At 56.0% G+C, this 24744-nt stretch overlaps 1 protein-coding gene across 1 annotated transcript; it reads right to left on the bottom strand.

Moving 5' to 3' along the window:
- Window positions 1-15: 15 nt before the first annotated feature.
- Window positions 16-23721, bottom strand: MKNK2 (MAPK interacting serine/threonine kinase 2). The gene is made up of 14 exons (XM_074939269.1): window positions 23632-23721; window positions 22037-22206; window positions 15821-15902; window positions 15112-15213; window positions 14623-14720; window positions 11625-11704; window positions 10823-10896; window positions 10015-10119; window positions 9484-9539; window positions 8803-8898; window positions 3603-3797; window positions 2994-3158; window positions 2012-2055; window positions 16-874 (listed from the first exon to the last, which is right to left on the bottom strand). The coding sequence occupies exons 2-14, from the start codon at window positions 22082-22084 to the stop codon at window positions 610-612; spliced, it is 1410 nt and encodes a 469-aa protein (XP_074795370.1). The 5' UTR covers window positions 22085-22206; window positions 23632-23721; the 3' UTR covers window positions 16-609.
- Between the last annotated feature and the right edge of the window lie 1023 nt (window positions 23722-24744).

The raw sequence follows: 24744 nt of genomic DNA on the forward strand, positions 1-24744 counted from the left end.
ATTTTTTTTCTTCAGTTGTTTTTTTTTTTGTTTTTTGGTTTTTTGGTTTTTTTTTTTTTTAAAAAAAGAGCTCCCCACGGTTGACTCATCTCAGCCCCAATTCAAAGAAAACCCTGCAGCTCGGTAGGAAAATAAGTGTTAAAATGCTACGTTTTGTTGTTAAAAATACAACCGAGGGTCTTTTTCGTCGTCGTTTTTTCACAGTATGAAATGAGCTGAAGTTGTAAAAGTGTCGCTTATACAAATAGTCCTTTGGTGTAGGGGAAAAAAAAAGAAAAAGAAAAAAGAAAAGTCAAGGAAGAGTTCATACGTTGTCTGTTAAATGTCCTTAAATGTGCCCTGGGTGAAGCAACCTCACACTTGATTTAATACCTTTAAAAAAAAAAGAGGAGGAGGGGGGAGAAGGGGGTTTAAACAGAAACAAAAGAAAGGAACTTGCAAGATCAGTGAAACCTTGGAAACCAGCCAATAGGACAGAGTCCTGATCTTGTTGCTAGCTAACAACGGCATTAAAAAAAAAAAGAAAAAGAAAAGAAAGAAGGACGACGCCCGGATACAGCACGCACGTATGTACAGGGAGTGGTGGGGGGGGCCACAGCGGGCAGGCGATCACGCGTGATCGCCCACCAGGACTAATGGAGCGCCGAGGTGCTGGCTCGCAGCCCCCGCCTTCGTCATGCTGCTCTTCTGCCTCCGTTGGGCCAGCCTGGATTCCGAAGGGGGCGACAGCTGCATGGAGCGTGAGGTAGCTTTGATGATGATTGGTCGCGTCTCCTCCTCCTCCTCCTCCTCGTCTTCGTCACGCTGCATCAGCTGACGGTTGACAGCGATGGCTTCAGCGGCGAAGGAGGTGAGTTCTTTGGCACTGCTGTTCCTGGAGGGGAGACAGGCCAAGGTCAGTGAGCAGGGGCTGGACGGGTGGCATGAGACCCCGCCCCCGCACAGCAGCTGCTGGAAGGAGGTCTCCCATTCCCATCGTCGCTCCTTGAACCAAGGCAGAGCATTCACGAGTGGGGAACACGAGCTTAATCAGTGTTCATGGTGCACGGGCAGCCACAGCATTGACCCAGCGCCCCCACTGACATTCTGACCCAGCATGCACCGGGCCCAGCGCTGGATCCCCAGGGAACTCATTCCAGGTCTGTCTCCTCAACTGGCCTGAAGTTCTGAGTAGGTACCCGAACAGGATGGCTGAAAGACACCCCAATGTCTTGTTCTCCTGCAGCTGGTTAGGACTCGGGACCACAGGCGCCAAATTCTCATGGCGCCGGTGGGTGCTCGCACCCTGCCCCCCCCCCCAAAGTGCCCACTCCAACTTCGCCCCCTCCCTGCCCCTATTGGACCCCTCCCCTGAGCATGCTGCATTCCCCCTTCCTCCCAGCGCTTGCTACGCGGAACAGCTGTTTAGCAGCAGCAAGCGCTGGGAGGGGGGAAAAAGCGGGCATGCGGCGTGCTCGCAGAGGAGGCAGAGGAAAGCTGTGGCAGGGGGGCGGGGCAGGGAGCTGCCGGTGGGCGCAGAGCACCCTCCAATTTTTCCCCGTGGGTGCTCCAGCCTCGGAGCACCCACGGAGTCGGCACCTATGCTTGGGACTGCCACATGGGAGAGCCTGCTTCAAATTCTGGGTCTAGATGACCCACCTCACCAGGTCAGCAGGGGCTACAAGTGCCAGGGAGGTGACGAGGCAACTGGGCACGCCTTCCAGGAGAGCGGGTGGGTCACCTGGTCCACACCAAGGCCCCTGTAGCCTCCCTCGGCTGACAGGGCGTGAGCGTCAGCACTCCTGGGAGCGGGGCAGAGGACTTTCAGCACCCTGGGGTGCAGGCATCACACCAATGCACTCTGGCTTTGGATTGTCAGGTCTGCAAGATCTGCCAGCAGATGAGCTCATCATGTTACTATGGAGAGGGCTGCACTAACTACCGCAGAAGCTGCCGAGACACCGTCTCCCTCTGCAGCAGCCCCACCCCCGGCGCGTACACAGCCAGGGTGCAGGAGAAAGGACTCGCTCACCTCTGTAAGATGATGGGGGTTGGAAGAGTGTTGTCTGGAGCACACTGGAATAGAACAGAAGCAAGATTTAGAGTCGGGTGGCAAAGCTCATCGCTCCGGAGTGGATATGGGACCTACAGTCATCATCCGTGAACCCGCCTCCCAGTGGAAGTGGTGGGTGTCCTAGTGGAAGAAGGCCCCAGTGGGTAGGGCGAGCTTGGCTTCTGGGAAGCCTGGGTGCAATTCCTGCTCTGCCGAAGACTTCCTAGGTGACCTTGGACATGTCACTAGGAGCCTGAATACCACTGTGGCCTTAGTGGCTTGGTGCCTCAGTTTCCCATCTGTACAATGGGGATAACAGCACTGCCCTACCTCCCAGAAGAAATACATTAAAGATTATGAGGTGCTCAGATACGCCAGCAATGGGGCCAGATAAGTACCCAAGACCAACAAATCCTGCATCGATGGCTCTAAGACTCCAGGTTCTTTCTTTAGGGACAGACAGTTGAGTGGTTAGAGCACAGGACTAGAAATCAGGAGACCCAAGCTTTAGTGTGGTTCCGAGAGGGACCTGGGGAAAATCATTTCTCCTTTCCCTGTGCCTCACTTTACCCTGCTGTGAAATGGGAATAAAACATCCGTCTCTCAGGGTGCAGCGGAGGGACGGAATCATGAAGCTCAGCTGTTTGTCAAGTACTTTGAGAACCCCAGGTGGGAGGCTCAATAGAAGTGCTAAGAAAGATCATAATGCTGGTTTAAAGCAACTTCTCTCTCTGGAAGTGTGAGCCTCCAGATAAGTTAGTTTTTAATGCCATTTTCTCTTCTCTCAGGTCACTCAGTCTGGGCCCGACCCCTTATGCGTGGCCATAGCTTCCTAGCCGTGTTACACAGCTGTGCCAAGAACCCACGCAATCAGTTTCAGAATCGTATGAAGTTAGAAGAGTGTCTTCCAAGATCTGCAGCTCAGCAGCCAACAATCAAACCTCCTCAGAGCAGTACTCACCCCCTGCACCCAAGGATGCTCGAGGACCTGGGCCGCGCTGAGCCGATTCTTGGCATCTCTAACCAGCAGCTTGGAAATTAGATCTTTGGCTCCAAAAGAAATGTGGGCCCAGTCCTTATCAGGAAATTCATACTTCCCTTCCTGGATACTCTCAAAGAGCATGTTCTGGAAGAGAAGAGGCACCCGAGCAAAGTTTATTTTTAGAGAAGTGAAAGTGATCCTCAGCGCAATCTGATTAGACTTGGGAGGAGCTGCCTCCCAAGGCGAGTGGGAGGCTTGAAGCTAAGCAGAGAATCTCCAGCCTTCACAGCCCTACCAGCTGCATTCTCTGTATGCAGGGAAAGCTGATGTCAGATGTCCAGCAAAGCCACTCTATGTGGCCAGCAAGAATTAGTTGCCAGAGAGAGGGTTCTTTAACCATTGCACCAGAAGCCACACGGGGCAACTTCAATGTGGCTGTTTCAGACAGGGGTTTAGCATGCTGAAGGAGATGGGCTGTGCAGTGTGGGGGGCTGGGCCAGACAGGATAATGGACCTACTACTGCTCCTAGCTAAGAGAAATCTCCTTTAACACAAGGGCCAAGCTGCCAGGCAGAGGGGCTGGCTCACCTGGCAGGCATGGCACGCCTCGCCACGGTCCCAGCCGCAGTCGGTGCCACAGTGCCCCACAAAGGGTGGATAGCCGCTCAGCATGATGTACAGGATGACCCCCAGACTCCACAGGTCGCAACGCTTGTCGTAGATGGAAGCCTCCTCGTTGAAGGCCTCCACCACCTCGGGGGCCATGTACTCAGCAGAGCCGCACTGCAGAAAGGGAGAGCAGGGCAGGGTTACTCAGAGCTGGGCCCCAGGCAATCGGGCCTCCAGAATCCAGGACTGATCCGACGAGATGCCTCGGAGGGGAAGGGAAGACTAGGCGTGACAGACGCCCCCAGATGCTACAGGTCATCACAAACGCTCAGTCCGCTGCTATCATGAGACACGGGTAAACCAAGACACCAGATCCAACCCTCACCCTGAAGGTTTGGCTCCAAATATTACGATCCACGACCGGCCCGGGCCCAAACATGGAGGCAGGACCCCTACAAAGCAGGCCGTGCCAGAGCGCAGAGCCTGGGTCTGATGGGCATCACCAAGTCGTTCATGCCCCATCACAGAACCACTATGGTGCAATCGGCAGCGTCTGCAGGTACGAACCAGTAACCAGGAGGTTAGCCTGTTGATGGTGCAGCAACTCCCCTCGCTACAGCTGGCACCAAACCCTGTGGTCAGTGGACAAGTTGCCTGAGCGCCAAATTCACCCAAATATAAACACAGACTAAAAACCTAGATCGGAGCTGGCAGTGAAGCGAGGCCCGAGTGGGCAGCGTTGCTCCAGCCAGAAGGGACCTGGGAAAGACAAAGGAACAGCCGTGCCAGAGGCAAGGAGCAGAAGCAACAAACTGAGCCACGCCACCCTGTCCTCAGATGAGATAATTCAGCTAAGAGAGATTTGCTCGTAGTAGAGACAGAAGGCCAAGGAAGGGCAGGCAGCACCAGCTCCCGGGGTCTGCAAACGTCTCTGCCATGCAGTGGGATTCTACTCCAGTTATAGCAGCCAGAGACAAGTGAAAAGTCACAGCTGGTACATTTACCCTGCTCCCAGGACTTGACATCTTTCCCTGAACCTCCAATCTCACTCTTTTTAAGAGTGAGTCTCGAGCTCCGATGCTTACAAAGAAAACCTCCAAAGAGGTGACGGGGTGGTAGCGGATGCAGCCACCGCACTGGGAAGTGCAGTCTGCCCCTGTCCACCCACGCTCCACCAGCAGGGAGCGCTGGAACTGCACTGCTGCAGGAGTGCATTGGGAACAACGTCTGCACCTCGCCTCAGGAGGGCAGGGCTTATTTTGTGGGCCGAGCTTAGAAAACCACTACACCCCTCTGCTCCCCAGGTCAGCCCCTGCCGCCGCGCTGTCCATATTCAGAGAGGGAGGAGGTAGAGGACATGAGAAGTTCTTTAAATAACTGACTGGGGTTTCCAGGATTTTCTGACCAGGGCTCTTGAGATCAGGCTCCCAGACATAGCTTGGCTTGAACTGCTGGGTTAATTATGCACAACAGTCCCTCTGGGAAATTGTTCCCAAGCATTGCTCTGGCAGGAGCAGATGATCACAAGCTATAAGCAGACCCATTTTTCTTGGAAGGGCTGCACACAACCACCTTATGAGCATCCCCCGAGGTCCTAACATGCCACTGAAGAGCAGTGAAGAACTAGATACGACTCTGGGACCACCAGGTGGGCCACAGGGAATGAAGCACACGGTAAAGACACCCAGATGTCCCCGAAGGAGAGGCCGTGCAGAGACGGATCAGTTACATCCCTGGCTGTATTCTGGCTAATCAGTAGCGTCTAATCATTGGAGAAAAGCAATCTTCTATAAGTCCCCTGTCCTGTATCTAAATATCTAGCTTAATAATAAATACCTAGCTCTCATGTAGCACTTTTCGTGACCAGATTGCAAAGTGCTTTAACAAAAGAGGTTAGCATCATTATCCCCATTTTACTAATGGGGAAACTGAGGCACAGAGAAGTGACATGCCCAAGGAGCAGGCCAGTGACAGCACCAGGAACAGAACCCAAGATTCCTGAATCCCAGTCTAGTGCTCAGCCCACTGGACCAACTCAGTGGCTCAACCTCAAGACGATCCTGCCTCCTCCACTCAAATCAGTTTAAGTTTGTTACAGTCCGGATGAAGTCACAGGATGGACCCAGAATGCTATGTCCCAACTCTACCCTTGATGGGCGGTAGCTTGATAGCGCATGACCTTCTAATACAGTGGTCCCCAAACTTTTTTGGTCGTGTCTCCCTCCCTAATCTGGTCCCTAGGAGCCACGGCCGGGGCCAGGAGCAGGGCTGGGTGGTGCTCCCTCCCCCCCGGAATGTTTCTCTGTGTCCCCCTAGCAGGGCGCGCCCCACAGTTTGGGGACCACTGTTTTAAGAGAAGTTACAGCTCATCTCGTCCGACCACACCCAGCCCTTCCCTTCCACTCTGCAGGTTTCCCTCTGAACTCAGCATATTCGTTTTATACAGGCTTCTTCCCTCTTTATTACAGTGAAGGGTCCTGGGGGAGAGGGAAGCTTCTGCCCCCACATTCTTCCTGGAAATGGGAGCAGCAGGAATGGAACTGAATGCCTGGTGCCCCTTACGCAAGAATCAGACTTTAAGGATAGGAAAAGATCCCTCCCTATTGAATTCTCCACTCTCTCCCAGAAGCTGGTATTGAACCTGCGCTTCCAAAAAAGGCAGCAAACCTGGTGCAGTGCCTTGGGCCACGCAGCCACCTTGATCCATCCTCCAGGAAACCAGAGGTAATCAGAGAAATGCACCGTACTGGGGAGAGGGCTGCTGTTTGGAAACCACCCACCATCTCCTGTACCAACGGAGGGGGAATCCTTCTCCACCTCTTACACCAACGGCCCCCCCAGATGTGAACAGCAGCCAAAAACCAGCTGAGTCACCCTCTCATCTCCCCCCCACACACCCCCGCCCCCGGCTGATCCCCGTGGGAGAGAGTAATGGACATCAGAATTCAAGGGACTGGAAGGCCCTGCATTCAGTGAGCTAGCGAAGGGAACGGCAGGAGTTAAACAGCTGATGTAACCAGAGCCACAGATGTCTCCACAGTCCTGTCCCTTCCCCCTCCCGCCCTTAGGCAGTCTGGGGCTTTCCAGCCCCAGCCCACGTGATGGATCAGCCCACACAGGCCTGGTGGGGGAGGGAAACAACCCCACAGCAATCAGATAATTGCTTATAATGAGAGGCGAGCACAGGAACAGCTGATGCCACAGAAAAGAAAAAACCTTCTGCAAGATGAGAACCCCAGGCAGGGCTGGTGCCCGCACAAGGGGCCCTGAGCAGCTTTTCTCCTCCCCCCACAACAGCATAGGAAACAGAAAGCAGAACTTTGTCCCCCAGAAACCCCAGACAGAGTTATAAGCGGCGCCGGGGGGGGGGGGGGGGGAAGGTGCAAAGCAGAGCGGCCCCCAGAGATAAACACACGGGGGCAGATAGGCAGAGAGTTCCCCCGGGAGGGCAGGCGTGTTTGGCATGTATCACCAAATTCCCACCCCCACCCAGCGTTCCCAGGCCAGCCGGGAGCAGCGCTCTTCAGCTCAGGAGAAGTTCCCGATGCCACCGTTGCATCAGCCGCGGCGCTGCCCTTCTGAAGCACACGTGAACCCAAGCCGACCTCGATGCCAGTAAACAAGGGCGTGGGGCTCTGCCTCTGCCCGACCCCATGTGCCAGGCAGTCCTTGCCTCCCAGAACCAGGCAGCGTTTGCCCGGGTGAGCGACAGCCCTGCTCCCCCAGGGGTTCTGGCGGCTGCAGGACGGGGTAGTGGGACCCTTTCTGCAGGACTCTGCTGGCTGCAGATCCGCTGAGCAGAGAGGGGTCAGTTCGGGGCTGGAATTCTCTGGACCAGCTCACACTAGATGATCATAATAGTCCCTCCTGGCCTTAATCTAGGCAGCAGGGAGAAAAGCAAGTCTATGTGCCAAAGCCCCTACTTCCAGGAAAAGCAGGGCAGGGAGTCATCACCCCCCAGCCTTGAAAGTAGAAGGAAGTGCTGAAATCTAAAGCACTGGGCCCAACTACCTCCCATGCCCCCACCCCAGTGCAACCACCGCTGCAAGTCAGAGACATTCACCCCCCCCCCCCCCGGGCCTCTCCCCTGCCATCCCGTTCCCAGCCATATCTCGCCTGACCCACTTCTGTAAGCTTCCGCCAGGGAACGGCAGATCCCGCCCTGCCCAAGCCGCTCTGGCTCCTTCCCCGCAGCCAATCGGGCCGGCTGTTGCTAAGGCTAGATTTTAACTTCTCCTCTGCACTGGCTTGGCGGTGCGCCACCCCCCTCCCCCCGTCTGAAAGCAAGCCGGGCATGCTAAAAAACGCATTATGTAACCCTTTCTCGAATTCGCTCCCCTCTCCGAGAGGAATGAATAATGCATGAGCCTCTCAAGGACAGGCGTTCAGAAAACCGGCTGCCAGGCGCTGCTCTCCCCATCGCCCCATCCCCATAGGGGGCAGAAACCAGTGTATGCAACAACCCCGCTCTGCCCCACAACCCTGCCCAGTGCTTTACTCTCTCCAATCATCCACCCACAGCCTCTGGTTTCCTAATGCTCCCCCCTTTCCGCAGGGTCCGTTTCCCAGCTCCCTTCGAAGGCCCTTTGCCTAGAGAGACCCAGTGTCAGGCTTGCCTACTTCAGGAATCCCCCAGTGCCCAGGGACGGCTGTTCTATCTCCCTCAGCCACGGCCTTCCCAGCATGCCTGGCTGTGCCTACACTTCTCAGGCTCCCCGTCGAATTACAACCCCCAGTTTCTACTCTGGGTGGAAACCAGTTACAGGAATGCCCCTGGGCCGATGCCAGCCGCGGTACAGGGTAGTTAAGGGGGCCAGAGTTGCAAAGGGAGCCTTGTTGAAAAGTCCAACAGCGACTAAAAACAATAGATTATGGACACTGGTGCCAGAGCAGAGGTAACTGCAGAAGTCCAGCTGGTACTCCAAAGGGAGTAGAGAGCCAAGCAGGCTGCATCCGTTGATAGAAGTCTAGCCCTGATGGCCAGGACTCCTGCCACAAATGCACAATGCTGGTCATCTTCCCAGACGTCTATAAGCAGCCTTAGTCTCCCACCAGCCAGCTGGTGGCTAGCCAGTCCATGGTTCAAGACCTCTCTCTCTCTCCATGACAGTCCCATCCTCCCCGCAAAAGCCAACTAAACCACTCCCTCACACATTAGTGAGGGGGCAGAAATACTTACGGGTGTGAGCAGCTCAGGGGTGGAGATAGGGGAACAATCGCCATTTAATTTGATGCCACTTCCCAGGTCAAAGTCACAGATCTTCACAGGGGAAACCTAGGACAGGACAGAAGAGGCAAAGAAGTCGATCACTAAATTGAACTGCGACACGCCTGTGAAGTTCACCATGCAAGGCCAGAGGTAACCTGGAGATCCCCCACACACTAGACGTGTCCATGGCCCACATGCATCACCCCAGCATCTCCCCCCTGGGAGTCACTTCTTAGCAAATTGAAATCTGGCCTTTGCCCTCCACCGGAGATTATCAACAGCAAAACTCTGCCCAGTCAGCCAGCCATGCCCCCACCCCCAGCTCTGAGCTGGCTTCCTTCTCTGGGGGGGTAGGCCCCTTCTGAGAACCTGCATGCAAAGGGTTAACATCACAGCCTTGCTGCCCACTGAACTCTCTGCCTCCCCCACCTCCCTCCCCCACCTCCGTGCTACCTCCTTCCCACCAGTGCCCTCCCCACACAAGCAGGGCCCAGGCTCCCCAGGAGCCCAGACCCACGTCCCAGCAAGAGGCTAGCCCACCCGCTGGAGAGGAGCTCCCCTCCTCCAAGCCACCCCAGCTCCTGCCAAGCCAGGGAACGAAAGAGTGGCGTGTCTCTGGACGTGCTGCTAGCCAGGCAGCCTGCCACTCACCTGGTCGGGACTCTCACAGAGAATATTTTCTGGTTTTAAATCCCTGTGCGCTATACCTGTTAAAAACAAGAAACCCCAGAGTCAACAGGGGCTGCTGCTTTCCTGGGACAGTTCAGAGCCTGGCTCTTGTGCAGCCCAGGGCTTGCACAGTGGGGGAAGACTAGGGGGGCTGGCTCCCCCCATCAGCAAGCCCCAGCCACCCTGCTACGGGGTGCTCTGGGAAGCGCAACGGCAAGAGAAGTGCTTGGGCCCGAGACACCCTGCACGCTCTGGCAGGCCAGTGCAGCCCGTCACCCCATCTGCCTGGGGAAGGGAGCACCCAGGAACCTGGGGAACGGGCTACGCAGAGCCCCCGCCCACTCCCTTCGCACCACCACACAGTCCTCCCGGAGACTGGCCGAGGGGTGGAGCTGGGCTTGAACTCTCAGGCCTTAGGATCATGGGCTCTCCCAGTGCAAGGAGGAATAACCTCCTCCAGCCCACGCCCCCCCCCCCCCCGAGCCAGGCAAGTGCCCGCCCTTTGCTCCTCACCTTTGTTGTGCAGGAAGTTAAGGGCACTGGCAATGTCTTGCACCACCACACTGGCCTCCAGTTCATTGAAGTGACGCCTCCTGTGGATGTGGGTCAGGATGGAGCCTAGGGCACAGGAGAGGGAGACGGCGGCTGTTAGCAGGGCCTCATCCCCGCGTTTCTCCCTCAGCATCCCACCCCCTGGCTCCAAAGCGTCTCCCCACCAGAGCGTTCGGGAAGCAGGGACCAGGGATTTTGCAGGCCAGGAGCCAGCTGTGAGAGTCTGGAGGGAATTGCGCGCTGCTGAATGGTGATGGGCTATGACGGGACCCATCCTTGCCAAGCTGTGAGCTTCCCTGCTGGCAGAAGGGGTCTCCATCAGGCCTCGGGGGGGAGGGGGGAGCCTAGATCAGTGGTTCTCAACTAGGGGACCGTGAACTGGTTTCAGGGGGGCCACCAAGCAGGGCCAGCGTTAGACATGCTGGGGCCTACAGCAGAAAGCTGAAGCTTCACAGGGCTCCCAGCCCTGCCATCTGGGGCTGAAGCTGAAGCCCAAGCAACTTTGTGGGGCCCCCTGTGCCGTGGAGCCCTGGGCAATTGCCCTGCTTGCTACCCCCTAATCCTGGCCCTGGCTTTTATATGCAGAAAAAACAATTGTGAAACTGGTGGGCTGCAGAGTTTTTCTAACATATTTGGGCGGGGGGGGAGGCGCACCTCAGAAAGGAAAAGGTTGAGAGCTCCTAGAAAACACGGCCCCCGCCCTGCCAGCCAGAGGTGAACAGTGCCACGAAGAGGGAGGAGGAGGCAGTGCTCCTGCAGGGATATTTACCTCCTCGCATCTTCTCAAACACCAGGTAGAATCGATCTTCCTCTTCAAAGAACTCGATCAGCTCCAGGACGTTCCTGTAAGGAGAGCAGCGGGGGGGGGATATCAGCTCAGCTCTGCCCTCTTGTCCCGCAAGGCTGCCCCTCCAGCCAGCCGCAGGGCCTTCCCAGAGCTGGCTCCTCCACGCCACGAGCGCGCATGGGCGTGCAGACACAGGACAGGCGCCAAGGAGAACTGGGTTTCAGTTATTGGAACCAGAAGGCCCTGGGCCCACAGCTGGTTTCCCAGCATTCCAGGGGATGTTTTCTCAGTGTCCCGCTTAACGACTTAGCTATACCACAGCCCTAATTGTCAGCAGATGCTTCCCTTGGCCAACACGCTGCTATCGAGAAAGAGCATCGCTCAGCTTTTTATCCAGGGAGCTGGTCTTACTATTCTGCCCAGTGAGACTAAACTCTCCACAAATGCAACAAACCCCCTCTTCCCAAACCCTGCACGCGGCCTACAAGAGGGAAGAGCCCTTCGGAGTCATCTCCAGCATTCAGCAGGTCACTGGTGGGTCAACGCAGCCAAAAAGAGATCTGTACTCATTGCTATGGAACAGGTGTTAACGTAGGCCAGAGATGCTCACGTGGCCCGCCAAGGTTAAGGTGGGAGCAAGCACATCTTCCCACCTTTACCCTGGATTGCAAAGAGAAGGGGGGTGGCAAATCTTGGCCGTAAGCTAAAGCAATGCCCACCCACCCAGCGACAGAGATCCCAAGAACCAGTATGCCTCTGGCCTAGCAGGGAGCTCCCCCCATACCTGTGTCCTTGGCACTGGTAGAGCATCTCCACCTCCCTGAATACCCGGCTCCGGATGTGTCCAAGGCTCTTCTCAATGATCTGAAACAGAAGTAGGGAGAGGAGTTTGGAGACTGACCGTGGCCCCACAGGCTGCTCGAGGAGGGGGGGCCTTGGACCCCCCAAAGTCCCAGGGCACGGGGAGGGGATCCAGTAGGAATGATGCCAGAGCTCAGATCCCAAACTGGATTGCTACAGCATCCTAGCTACATAAGCCAAAACACACCCCTAGAGCAGTTAACAAGCCAAACAGCACCCTGTCCACACGATCCCAGAGCCCAGGGACCAAGCCAGGCAGGGTGGCTCCATTCAGAGATCCCTGAAGGGGTTAACCAGCTGCAGAGAAGGCTGCTTTCCTTCCCCCACCCCTCAGGGAGGTGACAGCATTAGCCATGCCAGCTTCTCCTCCACACCCTTCCCTCTGCAGGGGAGGAGCTGCTCTCATTCCAGGGGGACCGCCAAACAATGGGTCACGTGTCTAATGCGCCAAGCAAAACAGAGGCCCCTACACACTTCAAAGGGCGGGCCCTGGGGTTTGGCTGCAGAGATAAGGGCCCCTTCTCCCTCCTCCCCAGGCTCTGTGGGGGGAGAGCTTGTACAAAGACAGCCATAAATATACAAGATAAGCCGGGCCACAGGCTGGGATCGGCCACAGCAGAGTAAATCTGGAGTAAGCACTGATTGCGGTGGAGTCACTCTGGATTTACACCAGTAGAGGAGAGGTCAGAGTACAACCTCCTGCAAAGGCGGCTCAGGGCAGGGAGTTCTAAGAAGCGCCCAAGACAGCGTAGGGGGCAGAGTGCAGGGCTGGCAATCAGGACTCCTAGGTTCAGTGCCCCCCTCTGCCACCAGTTTGCTGCATGACATCAGGCAGTCACTTCCCTCTCAGTTTCCTCATGGGGAACATGGGAAATTCTACTTCCCGGACCCCCAGCACAGAGCCTGAGGCTCAGGTGTTTGTAAAGTGCTTTGAGAGCCTCACCCTGATGAATACGGTACGGGGCAGTTCCATGCCAGGCTGCTAGCTTTGGCTCATGGAACGGCCTCAGACTGCCCAGAACGGCTTCTCCCCTTTGCTCTATTGTAGCAAAAAACGTCGGTGTCTGAAATGGAGGGTCAGATTTCTGGTCCGATACACACGGCCCTTGTTGCTCTGCTGAGGCACGAGGCGTGCCAAGCTGCTGGAGAAGGGCGGCATTGTTCCCCTCCCGTGGGCCGCTTGCCCAGCGGCCCCCTGTACAAGCAAAGACGCTCCCCAGAGACTGCAGCTCAAACAGCCAACAGCTGCTCTCCTCCAAACCCAACACGCTTCCCTTTTTCAGAAGGGCATGACCCTGCGCGCAGCCCCCGCTCTCGCAGCCCCCCCCTCCACACAGGCACCCAGCCACAGCCTATCGCTTCCGGGCAGATGCCAGCACACCGCAATGGCAATGCCTGATGCCAAGGAGCCAATCGCTGTTCAGTACAAAGGGGCTCCGGCCGGCCCCACTCCGCTTGCTGCAGCTTCAGCTGCACAGACCGAACAGGCTGGGTGTGGGCCAGCCATACAGTGGCGCTCTTTCCCGGGAGTCCTGCAAAGAACTCGGCGCGATGGCTCCCAGCCCGGAGGAGCCCGCATTGCTGCGGTAATCTGAGCCCCGACAGAACTGCACTTCGACAGGTTTCGTCTGGAGTTCCAACAGCCCGGCAGGCAATCACACAGACAGCAGGGAGGCGGCTCGCCAGGACCTGTTCTGCTTCCCGCCCGCTTGCTGGGAGGCGTCAAGACGCCCAACAGACAAATGAGTAACCGTCCCACTAACATAATCCTTCCCACTCATCTGTCCTCCCCAGGTGCTCTGGGAGCACTAATTTACCCTCCCAGACTCCCCTGCCCGGTAGGGATCAACCCCACATTACAGAAGTGAAGAGACCTGCCCTAGGTATGTCTGTGGCACAGCCAAGAGCAGAAGCCAGGTCTTGTGACCCCCAACCCTGCACCTTAATTATAAGGCCGCCTTTCCCCCCACCGGGGCAGACAAGCTGAGCGATGTCAAAAGGCAGCGAGCCCATTTCTATCTGTGGGGGATCTAGTCTTACACAGGCTTCTTGTTTAAGTTGGACCACATCTAGGATCTTCAGCTGCATCTGTTCAGGACCAGGGTGGCCACTGAGCCCTGGGTTTTTACTCAGGGCTGTGTAATGATCCAACTGCACTGCCCTCCCACACACAGGATGGCCTCGGGCACCGCACACAAGGGACGAACCCTCAGCAATTCACAGGGACTGGACCGGGGGGATCTCCTACACTAAGTGAGCCAGTCTTCTCAAGAGCTTCCTTTCCCTGGCTATCTTTGGACGACCCCTTTTAATTGAGCTTAGCCGCAGCTACTCTGATTTGCTCAGTAAAGCGGTTACTACAGAGCCGTCTCCCCTCCCCTTGGGGCACAGCGCTGCCACCCGCTCTGCAAGTTCCAGCACCAACGCTGGCCCATCCAGGCCATTTGATGGGCACCCGGCTGGCTCAGATCCTCCCGTCTCTTGGAAGGCTGACAGCTGAAGCCCATCAAAACAGGCTAAGCAGAGCCGGCCCCATAGCGTTAGGCACCACCAAACTCCAGTCTGTCTCCTTCTCTCACCAACAGCCCTAGGCAAGTTTGGGGTGAATGGACAGTTTAGAGACGTAGCTACCTCCCTCTGCCCTCTCCTCCTGCTTCTAGGCTGAGGGGTGGGGTAAGTCTCCCAGCCTCATTATTATGTGTATCACAGTAGCGCTGACAGATCCCTACAGAGATCAGAGCTCAAACGTGCTAAGCACTCAAGAGCATGCCATCTAAAGGGACAGGACAAATTAAGGGTGGCAGTGGAAAGCAAAGTCAAAGGAGGGAAGTGACTGCCGGAACCAGGAACAGAACCCCGCTCTCCCCAGTGCCAGCCCAGTGCCCTACCCACTCGACCACGTGGCCTCTTAGAGCCCATACCTTCACGGCGTACTCCTTGTTGGTGATGAGGTTGATGCAGGACTGGACTCTAGCATGGGCGCCTTCCCCGAGCACCTCCTCCTGCAGCTGGTAGACATCTGTGGGGAGCAGAATGGACCTCGCTTCAGTACAGTTTCGGTTTTTTGGTTTCTGGGGGTGGGGAGGTTTGCAGAAGTTAGCTCCTGCCCCAGCGCTCGGGGCAGAGTCCCAGATGTGCAGCTGCAAGGCCAGACGGGGCACAGAGTTCTTGCCACACATCCCAGCTGCCGCTACAGTGCCTGGCTAGTGATCAAATGACATCGCGCTCTGCTCCTCTCTGCTCCATGGGTGAGTCCGCACGACTGGATCAGCTCTGATCTGGGGCAGGTGGGAAGCTCATTAAAGCAAGTGCCCGCTTGAGCAGGAGGTTTCCAGGATTTTGAGGGCAAACGGCTCCCCCCGAACTGCCAGCAGGACCACCCCTGACCCGCGAATTCCTATACCTCTCACCTTCAAACCTCCCAGAGAAGCTGTCTGTAGCTCTGCATCGTTTCTTCTTCTTGTTCCTTTTCTTGGTATCAGGGATATCGATGGGCTGACTTGAAGGCATGTCTGTCCCAAAACAAAGCCATGCAGAAAGCATTAACACCACACCAGCATCCATACAGCGCAGCCCTCATCTCCCGTATACACCCTCTGGATTCAGGTACTGACTAGCCACACAGGACCCGATATAGCACACTTGGTTTACGCTTTGTATGGTCAGATATGACCCTAGCTTCCAGGTGCCTTCACCGCAAGGCGGACAAGACAATGATATGAGAGAACAGTTCAGGGACTGGAGCAGAGAGGTTTGGGGAGAGGATCCCTGGAGGTCGTGAGATTTCCTGGGAAGGAAAGTGGGATCCTAGCAAACAGCAGGAGATGAGGCCTAAGCTTGGGACAAATTTTGGAAGGTGTGTCAATCTTCCAGACATGAGTCTGAGCCAGCAAGCAGCCCCATTGGCTTCAGGGAGGCTACACACATCACGTGCTTAAAATCATACACGTGCTTAAGTACTGCCCTGCATCAGAGCTGCTGGGGGCGGTATTTCTGGCATCTGGCCAGGCATCTGAAGGCTGTTTGCAAGAGGGAGGAGGGGAGAAGGAACCAACATTCAACAGTCTTCATCCCTCCCCCACCCATGTATTAAAGTCAAGCGCAGTCTGCAGAGCTCACCGGGGCGGGCCGGGCACTCAAAGTTGAAGACAGAATCCAGGTGACTTGACTGGGAGAATTCCAGGTCGAATGGGTTCTGGCCCTGGAGGTTCAGAATGGAAGAGAACAGGGTGAGTTACACACGAACATGCTGGTAGCCGCTGAGGGTCTCCATGCCACTTATCCTAGGTCTCGACATCCTGCTCTGCTCCCCTGGAATATCTTCATCCCACCCGTCAGCCAGCTAACACGAGTCCCGTGGAGCCACTTGTGGCTCCACCACCCTGGCTTGGGTCCCCCCCAAGGGAATCCCACCAACACACCTCGCTGCGTACTCGGGAGTCGCAGTCACGCCAAGTCCCCTTCACCTCCACCATGGCCCAGCTCATTTTTCTACCCTTACACGTAGGCCTAGAGAAAATCTCCTTGGAGTCTGAGGTCGGCTGGTAACAGCCTTCCCAGGGACAGTGGCTAGCTTGCGGGAGGGACAACTTAATACCCAACACCAACTAATCAGAGCTGCAACATGCACAGGGTCCCCGACAATTGAGGTGGGTCAAAGTTACACTGGTTTCTGGAACAGAGAATGGGCCCTTCAAGGAGAGCATCCCCGCACAGCTGGCAGTCTCTGCTCATTAAGATAAACCCAAGCAGAAAGATGGCTCCCTGTCCCTCCCTTCCTGGCTCAAGCGCAGAAGCCCAGGCAGGATGGAAGTGCCCGGTCACTGGTTCCTGTAGTGGAGTGACTCAGGATCGTTGGAAGCAGTAGAAGGAGCTGTCTGGAACACCCAGCAGGTCACTTGTTTGAGGTGAGGCTCTGGAGTCACGGTTAGGCTGGTTGATCCAGAGCTTGGCGATAAGGAAAGGGGGTGGGGGCTGTTTGGACCGAACCAGAGAGAAGAAATCCACAGTTCTCCCCGAGCTGTGGTAAGAACAAAGCCAGCTGCTCCCACGTTGGATTGGCAGAGGCAGCTAACAGCACAGCCAGCTCCATTGTCAGCCAGGATCTCAACGCGCTTTATGTTCAGCCTCAACACCCCCGGGGGGGGCAGTCTTCTACCCACTTTACAGCGGGGCAAACTGAGGCACAGTTTCCATTGCCCACTCGCCCCAGGGTCAGACAGCAAGCGAGCGGCAGAGCTAGGACCAAGTCCCAGGAGTCCTGCCTCCCAATCGCCGGGCCTGCCCAGCCCCCCCGATCTGCCCAGCATTTCACAAACCCCAGACTGAGTGGCTGTTTTACGAAGCGACAGCCTCGATGCCAGTAAGAGGGCGCAAAAATAGAGCATGACTGGTATGCCACATGACCCTGACCTGCCATCAGCTCCCAGATGAGCAGGGGCTGGCTGCTTGGGTGTCAACTTAAACCATGCTACTGCGAGCCCAAATGACAGGGTGGCAGTTCAGGCCAGCCCTCTCCCTCAGCACATTCCCCTGGGGCCTGCTCGTTCACAGTTCACACCTCCTCAGAGGGAGGGACCCATTAGTCACCGGACTGCCGCAGGGAAGCTGGAGCCGCAGCAGCCTTTGCAGCTGGTGCCGGAGAGCTCGGTCCAGCCATCCCAGCCAGGGCCACAAGGATAGGCCATCACCAAGCACTCCCCCGGGGACGGTTCCCCCCCGCCAGTCTCTAGCACAGGGCCGGGGAGGGGAAAAAACATGGCACGGGATGGTGCCAGGTGGCAGCTGTATTGGGATCATTCAGAGCGGAGGGAGGTTTGAATGAAGCACAGGATTGGGTGCTGGAGAGGCGTTGAACACTTTGCTGCTGCTCTTAACGAAACCTGCAGTGATGAGCTCTGGGTGGGACGAAGGGGATGTCTACACAGCAAACAAACTCCTGCGAGGGGGAAGGGTCCCGGAGCCGGCACTGGCATCTGCACGCTATTTTACAGCCCCGCAGCCTGAGGAAGCTGACACAGGCCAGCGGTGAGGGTTTAATTCCTGTGTAGAGACATGAGTACAGCCACTGAACCCCAGAGCGGCAGGATGGGGACAAACTGGCCCAGACTAGTTGAATGCTTGAGCTGGCAAGTCATGGGCAAGAGCAGAGAGGGGACAGGGGCCTGGGTCACTGTGCTAGCATTGTGCTTTCAGAGACCTGGAAGCCATTCTCATTTTAGGTCCCAAAGCAACAAAAATTGGTCCAGATGCAACCAGGAGGTGGGGACAGGTTCTGTTCTATTCTACTCCCAGCTCTACCAGTTGCCTGCCAGGTGACCTTGAGCCAGTCACTTCACCTCTCTGGGCCTCAACTTCCCCATCTGTAAAATGGGGATAATGATACTGCCCTCCTTTGAAAAGCGCTTGGCGATTACCAATGAAAAGCGCTTGGCGATTACCAATGAAAAGCGCTGTACACGAGCCTGGCGTCAGTTTTTGTCCCCCATCACTGAGCTGATACATACTTTGGCACGACTGGCAGAGCAGAGTGTTCAGGGGTGGGGTTAGAGGTCACCAGTGAACGGCACTGCTAGCACTAGAGAAGGAACATGTACAGTGCTGGCAACCAGCCGAGCTATCAGCCTTGGGTCTTTATCTGGGAGATTCACGCAGGCCCAAAACAGCCAGGCAGGCTGCTGCCTTGAATTAGGGGATGGCCTATATAGGACGCCTGGGGACCAATTTCCCTTCTTTATCTCTGACTCATGGGGGGCACAGCGAGGGAAATCACATCACCACTCTGTGCCTCAGTTTCCCTAATTGTAACATGGAGAGAACACGAAGATCCCTGCATGGAAAGCACTAAGAAAGTATTATAAGCTAAAGATCCAGGACGCTTCTCTCCCATCCCCCCAAAGAGAGCTCGTTAACCGAAGTACAAGCCTTCCTCCTGTTATGAAATGTGTTTGGGTGGAGGTGGAATTCTCTCTGAATTAAAAACAAACCACACACGCCCCACTGCCATGCCTGCGAGGAAGCGAGCCAGGAGGAAGGCTGTGTCAGACGAACGGCTGCCCCTGCAGCCAATCAGCAGGGCTTGGCACCAGCTTCCCTAACGGCTAGAAACAGCTAGAAAGCGCGTGTTTACTTTCTCCCTGGTGGAAGGCCAGCCCAATTGCCTTCAGCAGCGCGGCCCAAGAGGGGACAATTCAGAACCCCTAGAATCCAGGACGCTTTGCAGGCAAGAATCTGCAGGCGATTGCGTGTCTTTTCGGCTGTCAGAAGGGCTCCTGGGTTTGTCACAGTAAGAATCAACGTTTTGCAGGCACAGCACCTCCAAAGGAGCCCATTTTTACTGTGCCCCTTATTACCCAAGGTCACCCAGAGCCAGCTGCTTTCTAATCATTTGGAGAGACACTGTAGCAAAGGCACGCTAAACACCAGAAGTGCAGGGTCTCCGGAATTTCCCTCTGTTCTAGAGACCATCTAAGCATTTCCCTTTCGCCTCCTTCTGCAAGGCTCCTTTTTTCCTCCGCCCCCCCCACCACTATTTTCTTTCTCCACTTAGAAGTTTTGTGACCAACCCACTAACTCCGCATCATCCCCCAGCAACAGGTTTATTATGGAATGAGGGGGTTGCGTAACAGCACCCCCACCATGAGACCAAACAGAAGTTACATCACCCTGCAACGGGCACTGCTCCAGGAGCCAGTTATGCCGGGGGGGGCGGGGCGGGCAATGACAGAGGGAGAACAGGAGAGGACAAAAAACCCCAACAAATCACCCAATGCCCCGAGTGCTCAGCACCCTCAACAGCATGACTCGAGAGGTCGCTCAGCATCTGGCAGGACAGGGCCTTAAATCTGAAAGAAGGAGAGGGTCGAACAAACGAGACCATTCATGGAGTCTCAACTCCCTGTGCCAGCTGCCATATCCTGAATCCACAACATGCTGACACATACAAGAGAACTGGGCTGTTAAATGCAGCCCTTCTGGCTGGTTCAGAGCAACGGACTAATTCGGTTTTAATCCGCGCTATTTAGAGAGATGTAGCCCCAAGATAAAAGCTGAAAAACCCTTACACCAAGATTAGGTGACGGCTGGAGTAAGTTATTGATTTTGGAGAAAATTCTCTGGCCTGCGTTCTACAAGAGGTCAGCCTACGTGATCATGATGGCCCCTTCTGGCCAGGGAATCTATGACACATAAGCCGCACAATAGAGAGAGCAGGACCTCCAGAAATAGGGAGTCGTGCACAGACAAGACATTTACCATAGGGGGGAAAAAAAATCCCACTAAACCCGAATCCTCTTTATGGGCCCTGATCCGAGAGAGAACTGAAGACACAGCAAGAAAAAGGGACGCTCCTAGCTGGGTGCTGGAGGAGTCAGGGAGGGCTCAGTCATGACTGGGAGCCTTATACCAGGAGGAGGTGGTGGTGCGGCAGCTGGGCACCGCCAAGCTTTGGGGAAAGCACCTATTTCACAGCCGGCTGCCTCCTGCCTGCCAGGCCTGGGACCTGGCACAGTACAGTGCGTAGCCATGGAACAACTTCCATGAGGCTGCAGGAAACAGAGGCTCCAGGGACATTCATGGTGGATTTCAGGCAGTTGGGTGGCAGGATCCCAAGAGCAGCAGACAAGGCTGTTTTGACATCCCCTTGGGTCTCCCACCAGCGCCAAAGACGTTTCTTCCATGTAAACGCACTGGAGCCTGTGCTCAGCGACCCTATGCAAAAGATACTGAAACCAGCAATATTTGGTCCATCCCACTAACTCTTCCGAGGTAGAGGCCTGCACAACACCAAGACCTACATCAGCTCCCACCAGAGCACCTTGCCACGCTGCCGGTAGAACCAACGCTCTTATTGCCCTAACCGTGGCTGTGCCATTGACAACAACTTATAGTTCAAAACCCCCAGCTCACCGAGAGGGAGGGAGGGAGGGGAGAGGGAGAGGATCCTAATCCACAGTGCTGCTCTGGTCATTTTAAGAGCAAGAGTCTTCGTAACATTGGAAAATTTATTCCCCATGCACAATTTTTAAAACCCTCAATCCATCATTGAGAGTCAGACCCAGGGCAAACATGGACCTAATAGAGGCATCTGGTGAAATCCCCCTGCAATCACGTCAATAACCCACATCCAGGAAGCCGGGTATCTATACCACACCTTCCAACAGGAAATCTTCTTGTAGATAATGTTTTCTCTTTCTTCCCATCCCCTTTATCCCAAGTATGTAGCTGGAGACTTTTTTTTTTTTTTTAATATTAATATGGTCAGGAGTTTATTAAGGCAGAGATCTGCAACACCACTGAAGGGATTTAGGAGAAGGCAGCCCACTGACTCTCAATAGGACTCATGTACCTAAATGCCTTTGGCACTTTCAAAACATCTCTAACCCCCATTTTCAGATACCAAGAAGGACTTGTATTTCCTTTGGGTGGTTTTTGGGGTAGCAGAAGCCATGCGATAGTTGCAACACTAACAAGGAAGTTCATCCACCGTGCATAGGTGAAGCAATATCCTGTAACATACACTGATTTCAAGCTACTGAGCCGTTGGGAATAGGTAGCTACTCTGGACCCTGATCAGCCAATGCTTAGTGACCTCTTGGCAGGGTCCCACAGCTCCAAATGTCTACACTGCAATTTTACAGCCCCTCAGTCCCAGCTCATCAAGCCTGGGCCAGCTGTGGGTGTTTAGTTTCTGTGTAGACATAACCACTGAGGCCTGATTGGCTGAGCTACTGAACACCCCTAACTCCAACACAAAAGCTCTGTGCACCTCCCGCAAATCAGCCCACTGTTTTCGGTTTCACATATATTTCTCCATATAGAGAAACATTTCAGTTCGGTCATTTGTTCCTTAAATTAGCAAGACCCTAAGATTAAAAATCCTTTGAACTAACAATGAACATGCAAGCAGTCCACCACCTCATTGGTTATTTGTATATTCATGTGTCTGCCGTTCTTTTAAGCTGTAAAAGCGCCACATACTCTTATTACCTAAAGAACTAGTCTCAATAGAGAGACATAAATAGGACTGCCCTAGCCAGTTTCTAATGCTCCAAGGGTTCCCCATCTACTATTGCTTCCAGCGTCCCTGAAGCTCGGCATGCATTTTTTGGACAAGATAAATTTCCTCTTGATTTCCAAGGATTCCCACCCAAATTGTAAATTCGCCTCCAGAATTTACAGTCCCAGCATGAAAAAATAAGAACAAAAATAATTTCTAACTTTGATGTAAACAAACCAAAAATCAATTGACACGTCAATTTAAAAAAAAAAGAGAAAAAACCACCACAACACAGAGGCTCAAATGCAGAACAAAAGAAAGAACTTCGTAAGGTTTACCTTGAAAGAACGATGGAAACCTTTGATTTCTGTTTTCTTCTGCACCATTTTGTTGAGATTTTTGACCAAAAAACGTTGAGGAAGGGAAAAAAAAACTGAATAAAAAGATGGGGGGGAAAAAGTAAATTGGGAAAGCAGGAGAGCTAGTTCTGATTGGCTGGATGGAGACCCTAGAGGAAAAGGAAAAAGATACAGGGATTGTTAGACGGCTTCTGGGGAGCCTATACGACATCCTGTGACATTTTTACTCAAAGAGAGGGCACAGATACATTTTAATGCTGGATGAATGGCCTGCCCGCTCTCCCTATAAAGCCATTAATTCTCCAGCACCTCAATCTTGCACATACAAATGAAGATTATTTTCAAAGCAATAGCCCTAACTTCTACTTCCCTGGGCCTCTTCCGACTGCTTCCCCAGCACACAAAACCTGAACCAAAACAAAGCCCCCAGGTCCCCAGGGTGCTCCCCGCCAGCTGATCCATGCAAAACAAGGCAGAACAGGCTACAATGCGAATAGCCCCCCCCCCACCTCATCAGACTCTCCCCCCATCCCAGTAGCCAGGTCAATAAAACTCCCCGGTGTTTGGTTCTAAATGAGAAGCGAGAGGGGAAGCTTCTGGCATTGCAAGATCTGAAGCCATTGCGCGTCCAGGCACCACAGTGACAACAAAGAGAATTATTCTGAACCAGGACTATTTGGGGGACAGGGCAAACTGCACCAACTCAGGTTCCTTGTGCGCTGCGGGGGTCCTCTGGGCTACAAACAACCCCGAGGCCCCCAGGAGAAAGGGGTTTTGCAGCACACACGAGCCATCTGCAGCTCAAAGATCCACCTTTTTTGGTGGTGGGGGCGGGGGGATTTCACCTTAATGCAAAACACACACAACCACACCCCCTGCAAGATTAGATCTAGGTCTCTGTAAAGGAGAGATTATAAGGGTTTGATCTCCCCGAAAAACAACCCCCCGCACACACACTCCTTAAACCAGCTTCAGCTCCGGGCCCACTAGCAGGAATGGCTTGGGGTCAGCCCCCCCCACTTGAAATCCATGCAAGAAAAGCAGCAATTCCCCCGCCACAAAGGTCTCTCCTTTGCAGCTGCTTTCGGGGGTCCCCGCGCTTCGTCCCCAGATCAGCGGGGGTGGGGAGGCGTTTGCACGGATCCAGGGGCTTCCATTGCAACCACCCTCCCCCACAGGCGTCTTGCTTGGGGGAGCCTCTACCCCCCCCCCAGTGCTGGGGTAGCCGCTGCAGCCACCCCCTGTCTAAAGGGACCCCCCACGCCCTGCAGTCCGCTCCCCCCTCCGGGGACCCCCATGCCCTGCAGTCTGCCCCCCCCGCGGACACCCCCCCCATGCCCTGCAGTCCGCTCCCCCCTCCGGGGACCCCCATGCCCTGCAGTCTGCCCCGCGGACACCCCCCCCATGCCCTGCAGTCTCCCCCCCCCCCCGCCCCGCGGACACCCCCCCCATGCCCTGCAGTCTGCCCCCCCCCGCCCCGCGGACACCCCCCCCCATGCCCTGCAGTCTGCCCCCCCCGCCCCGTGGACACCCCCCCCCATGCCCTGCAGTCCGCCCCCCGGCTCAGTCCCTACCGAGCCCGGGCTCCGCAGCGCTGCCGCCACTGCTGATGGTACACACGGCCCGGGCCGCCGGCGCTGCAAGGGGGAGTTACGGGGCCGGGGTGCGGGACGCGCCGCCCTTTATATCCCTCCCCTCCGCGGCGGGGCTCCAAGGCCAGCCCCGCTCGTCAGCTGATCCGCGCCCTACGTGCCGCCCGACAGCAGCCACCCCGGACCGGTCTGGGCCAGGCCAGGCCACCCCCCCCGCAAGCTATTGCAGGGACAGAGCCACCTCCCCCCCGGCACTGCACCACCCCCAGCCCCAGGGACCGACCCCCACCCCCGCAATGCCCCTGGTATTGCACCAGCCCCAGCCCCAGCCCCAGGGACCGACCCCCACCCCCAACACCCCGGCATTGCACCGCCCCCAGCCCCAGGGACCGACTCCCCCCCCGCGCAATTCCCCTGGTATTGCACCGCCCCCAGCCACCGACCCCACCCCCAACACCCCGGCATTGCACCGCCCCCAGCCCCAGGGACCGACCCCCACCCCCGCAATGCCCCTGGCATTGCACCGCCCCCAGCCCCAGGGACCGACACCCCTCCCCCCCGCCATTGCACCGCCCCCAGCCCCAGGGACCGATTCCCCCCCCCGCGCAATTCCCCTGGTATTGCACCAGCCCCAGCCCCAGGGACCGATCCCACCCCCAACACCCCGGCATTGCACCGCCCCCAGCCCCAGGGACCGACCCCCCCCCCCGGCTTTGCACCGCCCCAGGGACCCCCCCCCGGCCAATTCCCCTGGCATTGCACACACACACACCCCCCGCCATTCCCCTGGCATTGCACCGCTCCCAGCTACAGGGACCGCCCCCCTCATTCCCCAGGCATTGCACCGCCCCCAGCCCCAGGGACGGACTCACCCCCCCCCCGCCCCCGAATTCCCCTGGCATTGCACCAGCCCCAGGGACCGACCCCACCCCCAACCCCCTGGCATTGCACCGCCCCCATCCCCAAGGACCAACCCCCCCAGGCATTGCACTGCCCCAGGGATCCCCCCCCGCCAATTCCCCTGGCATTGCACCTTCCCCCCATTCCCCTGGCATTGCACTGCTCCCAGCCCCAGGGACCCCCCCCGCCAATTCC

This window comes from Natator depressus, chromosome 25 (genome assembly GCF_965152275.1).
Source record: "Natator depressus isolate rNatDep1 chromosome 25, rNatDep2.hap1, whole genome shotgun sequence".
NCBI classification, from domain to species: Eukaryota; Metazoa; Chordata; order Testudines; family Cheloniidae; genus Natator; species Natator depressus.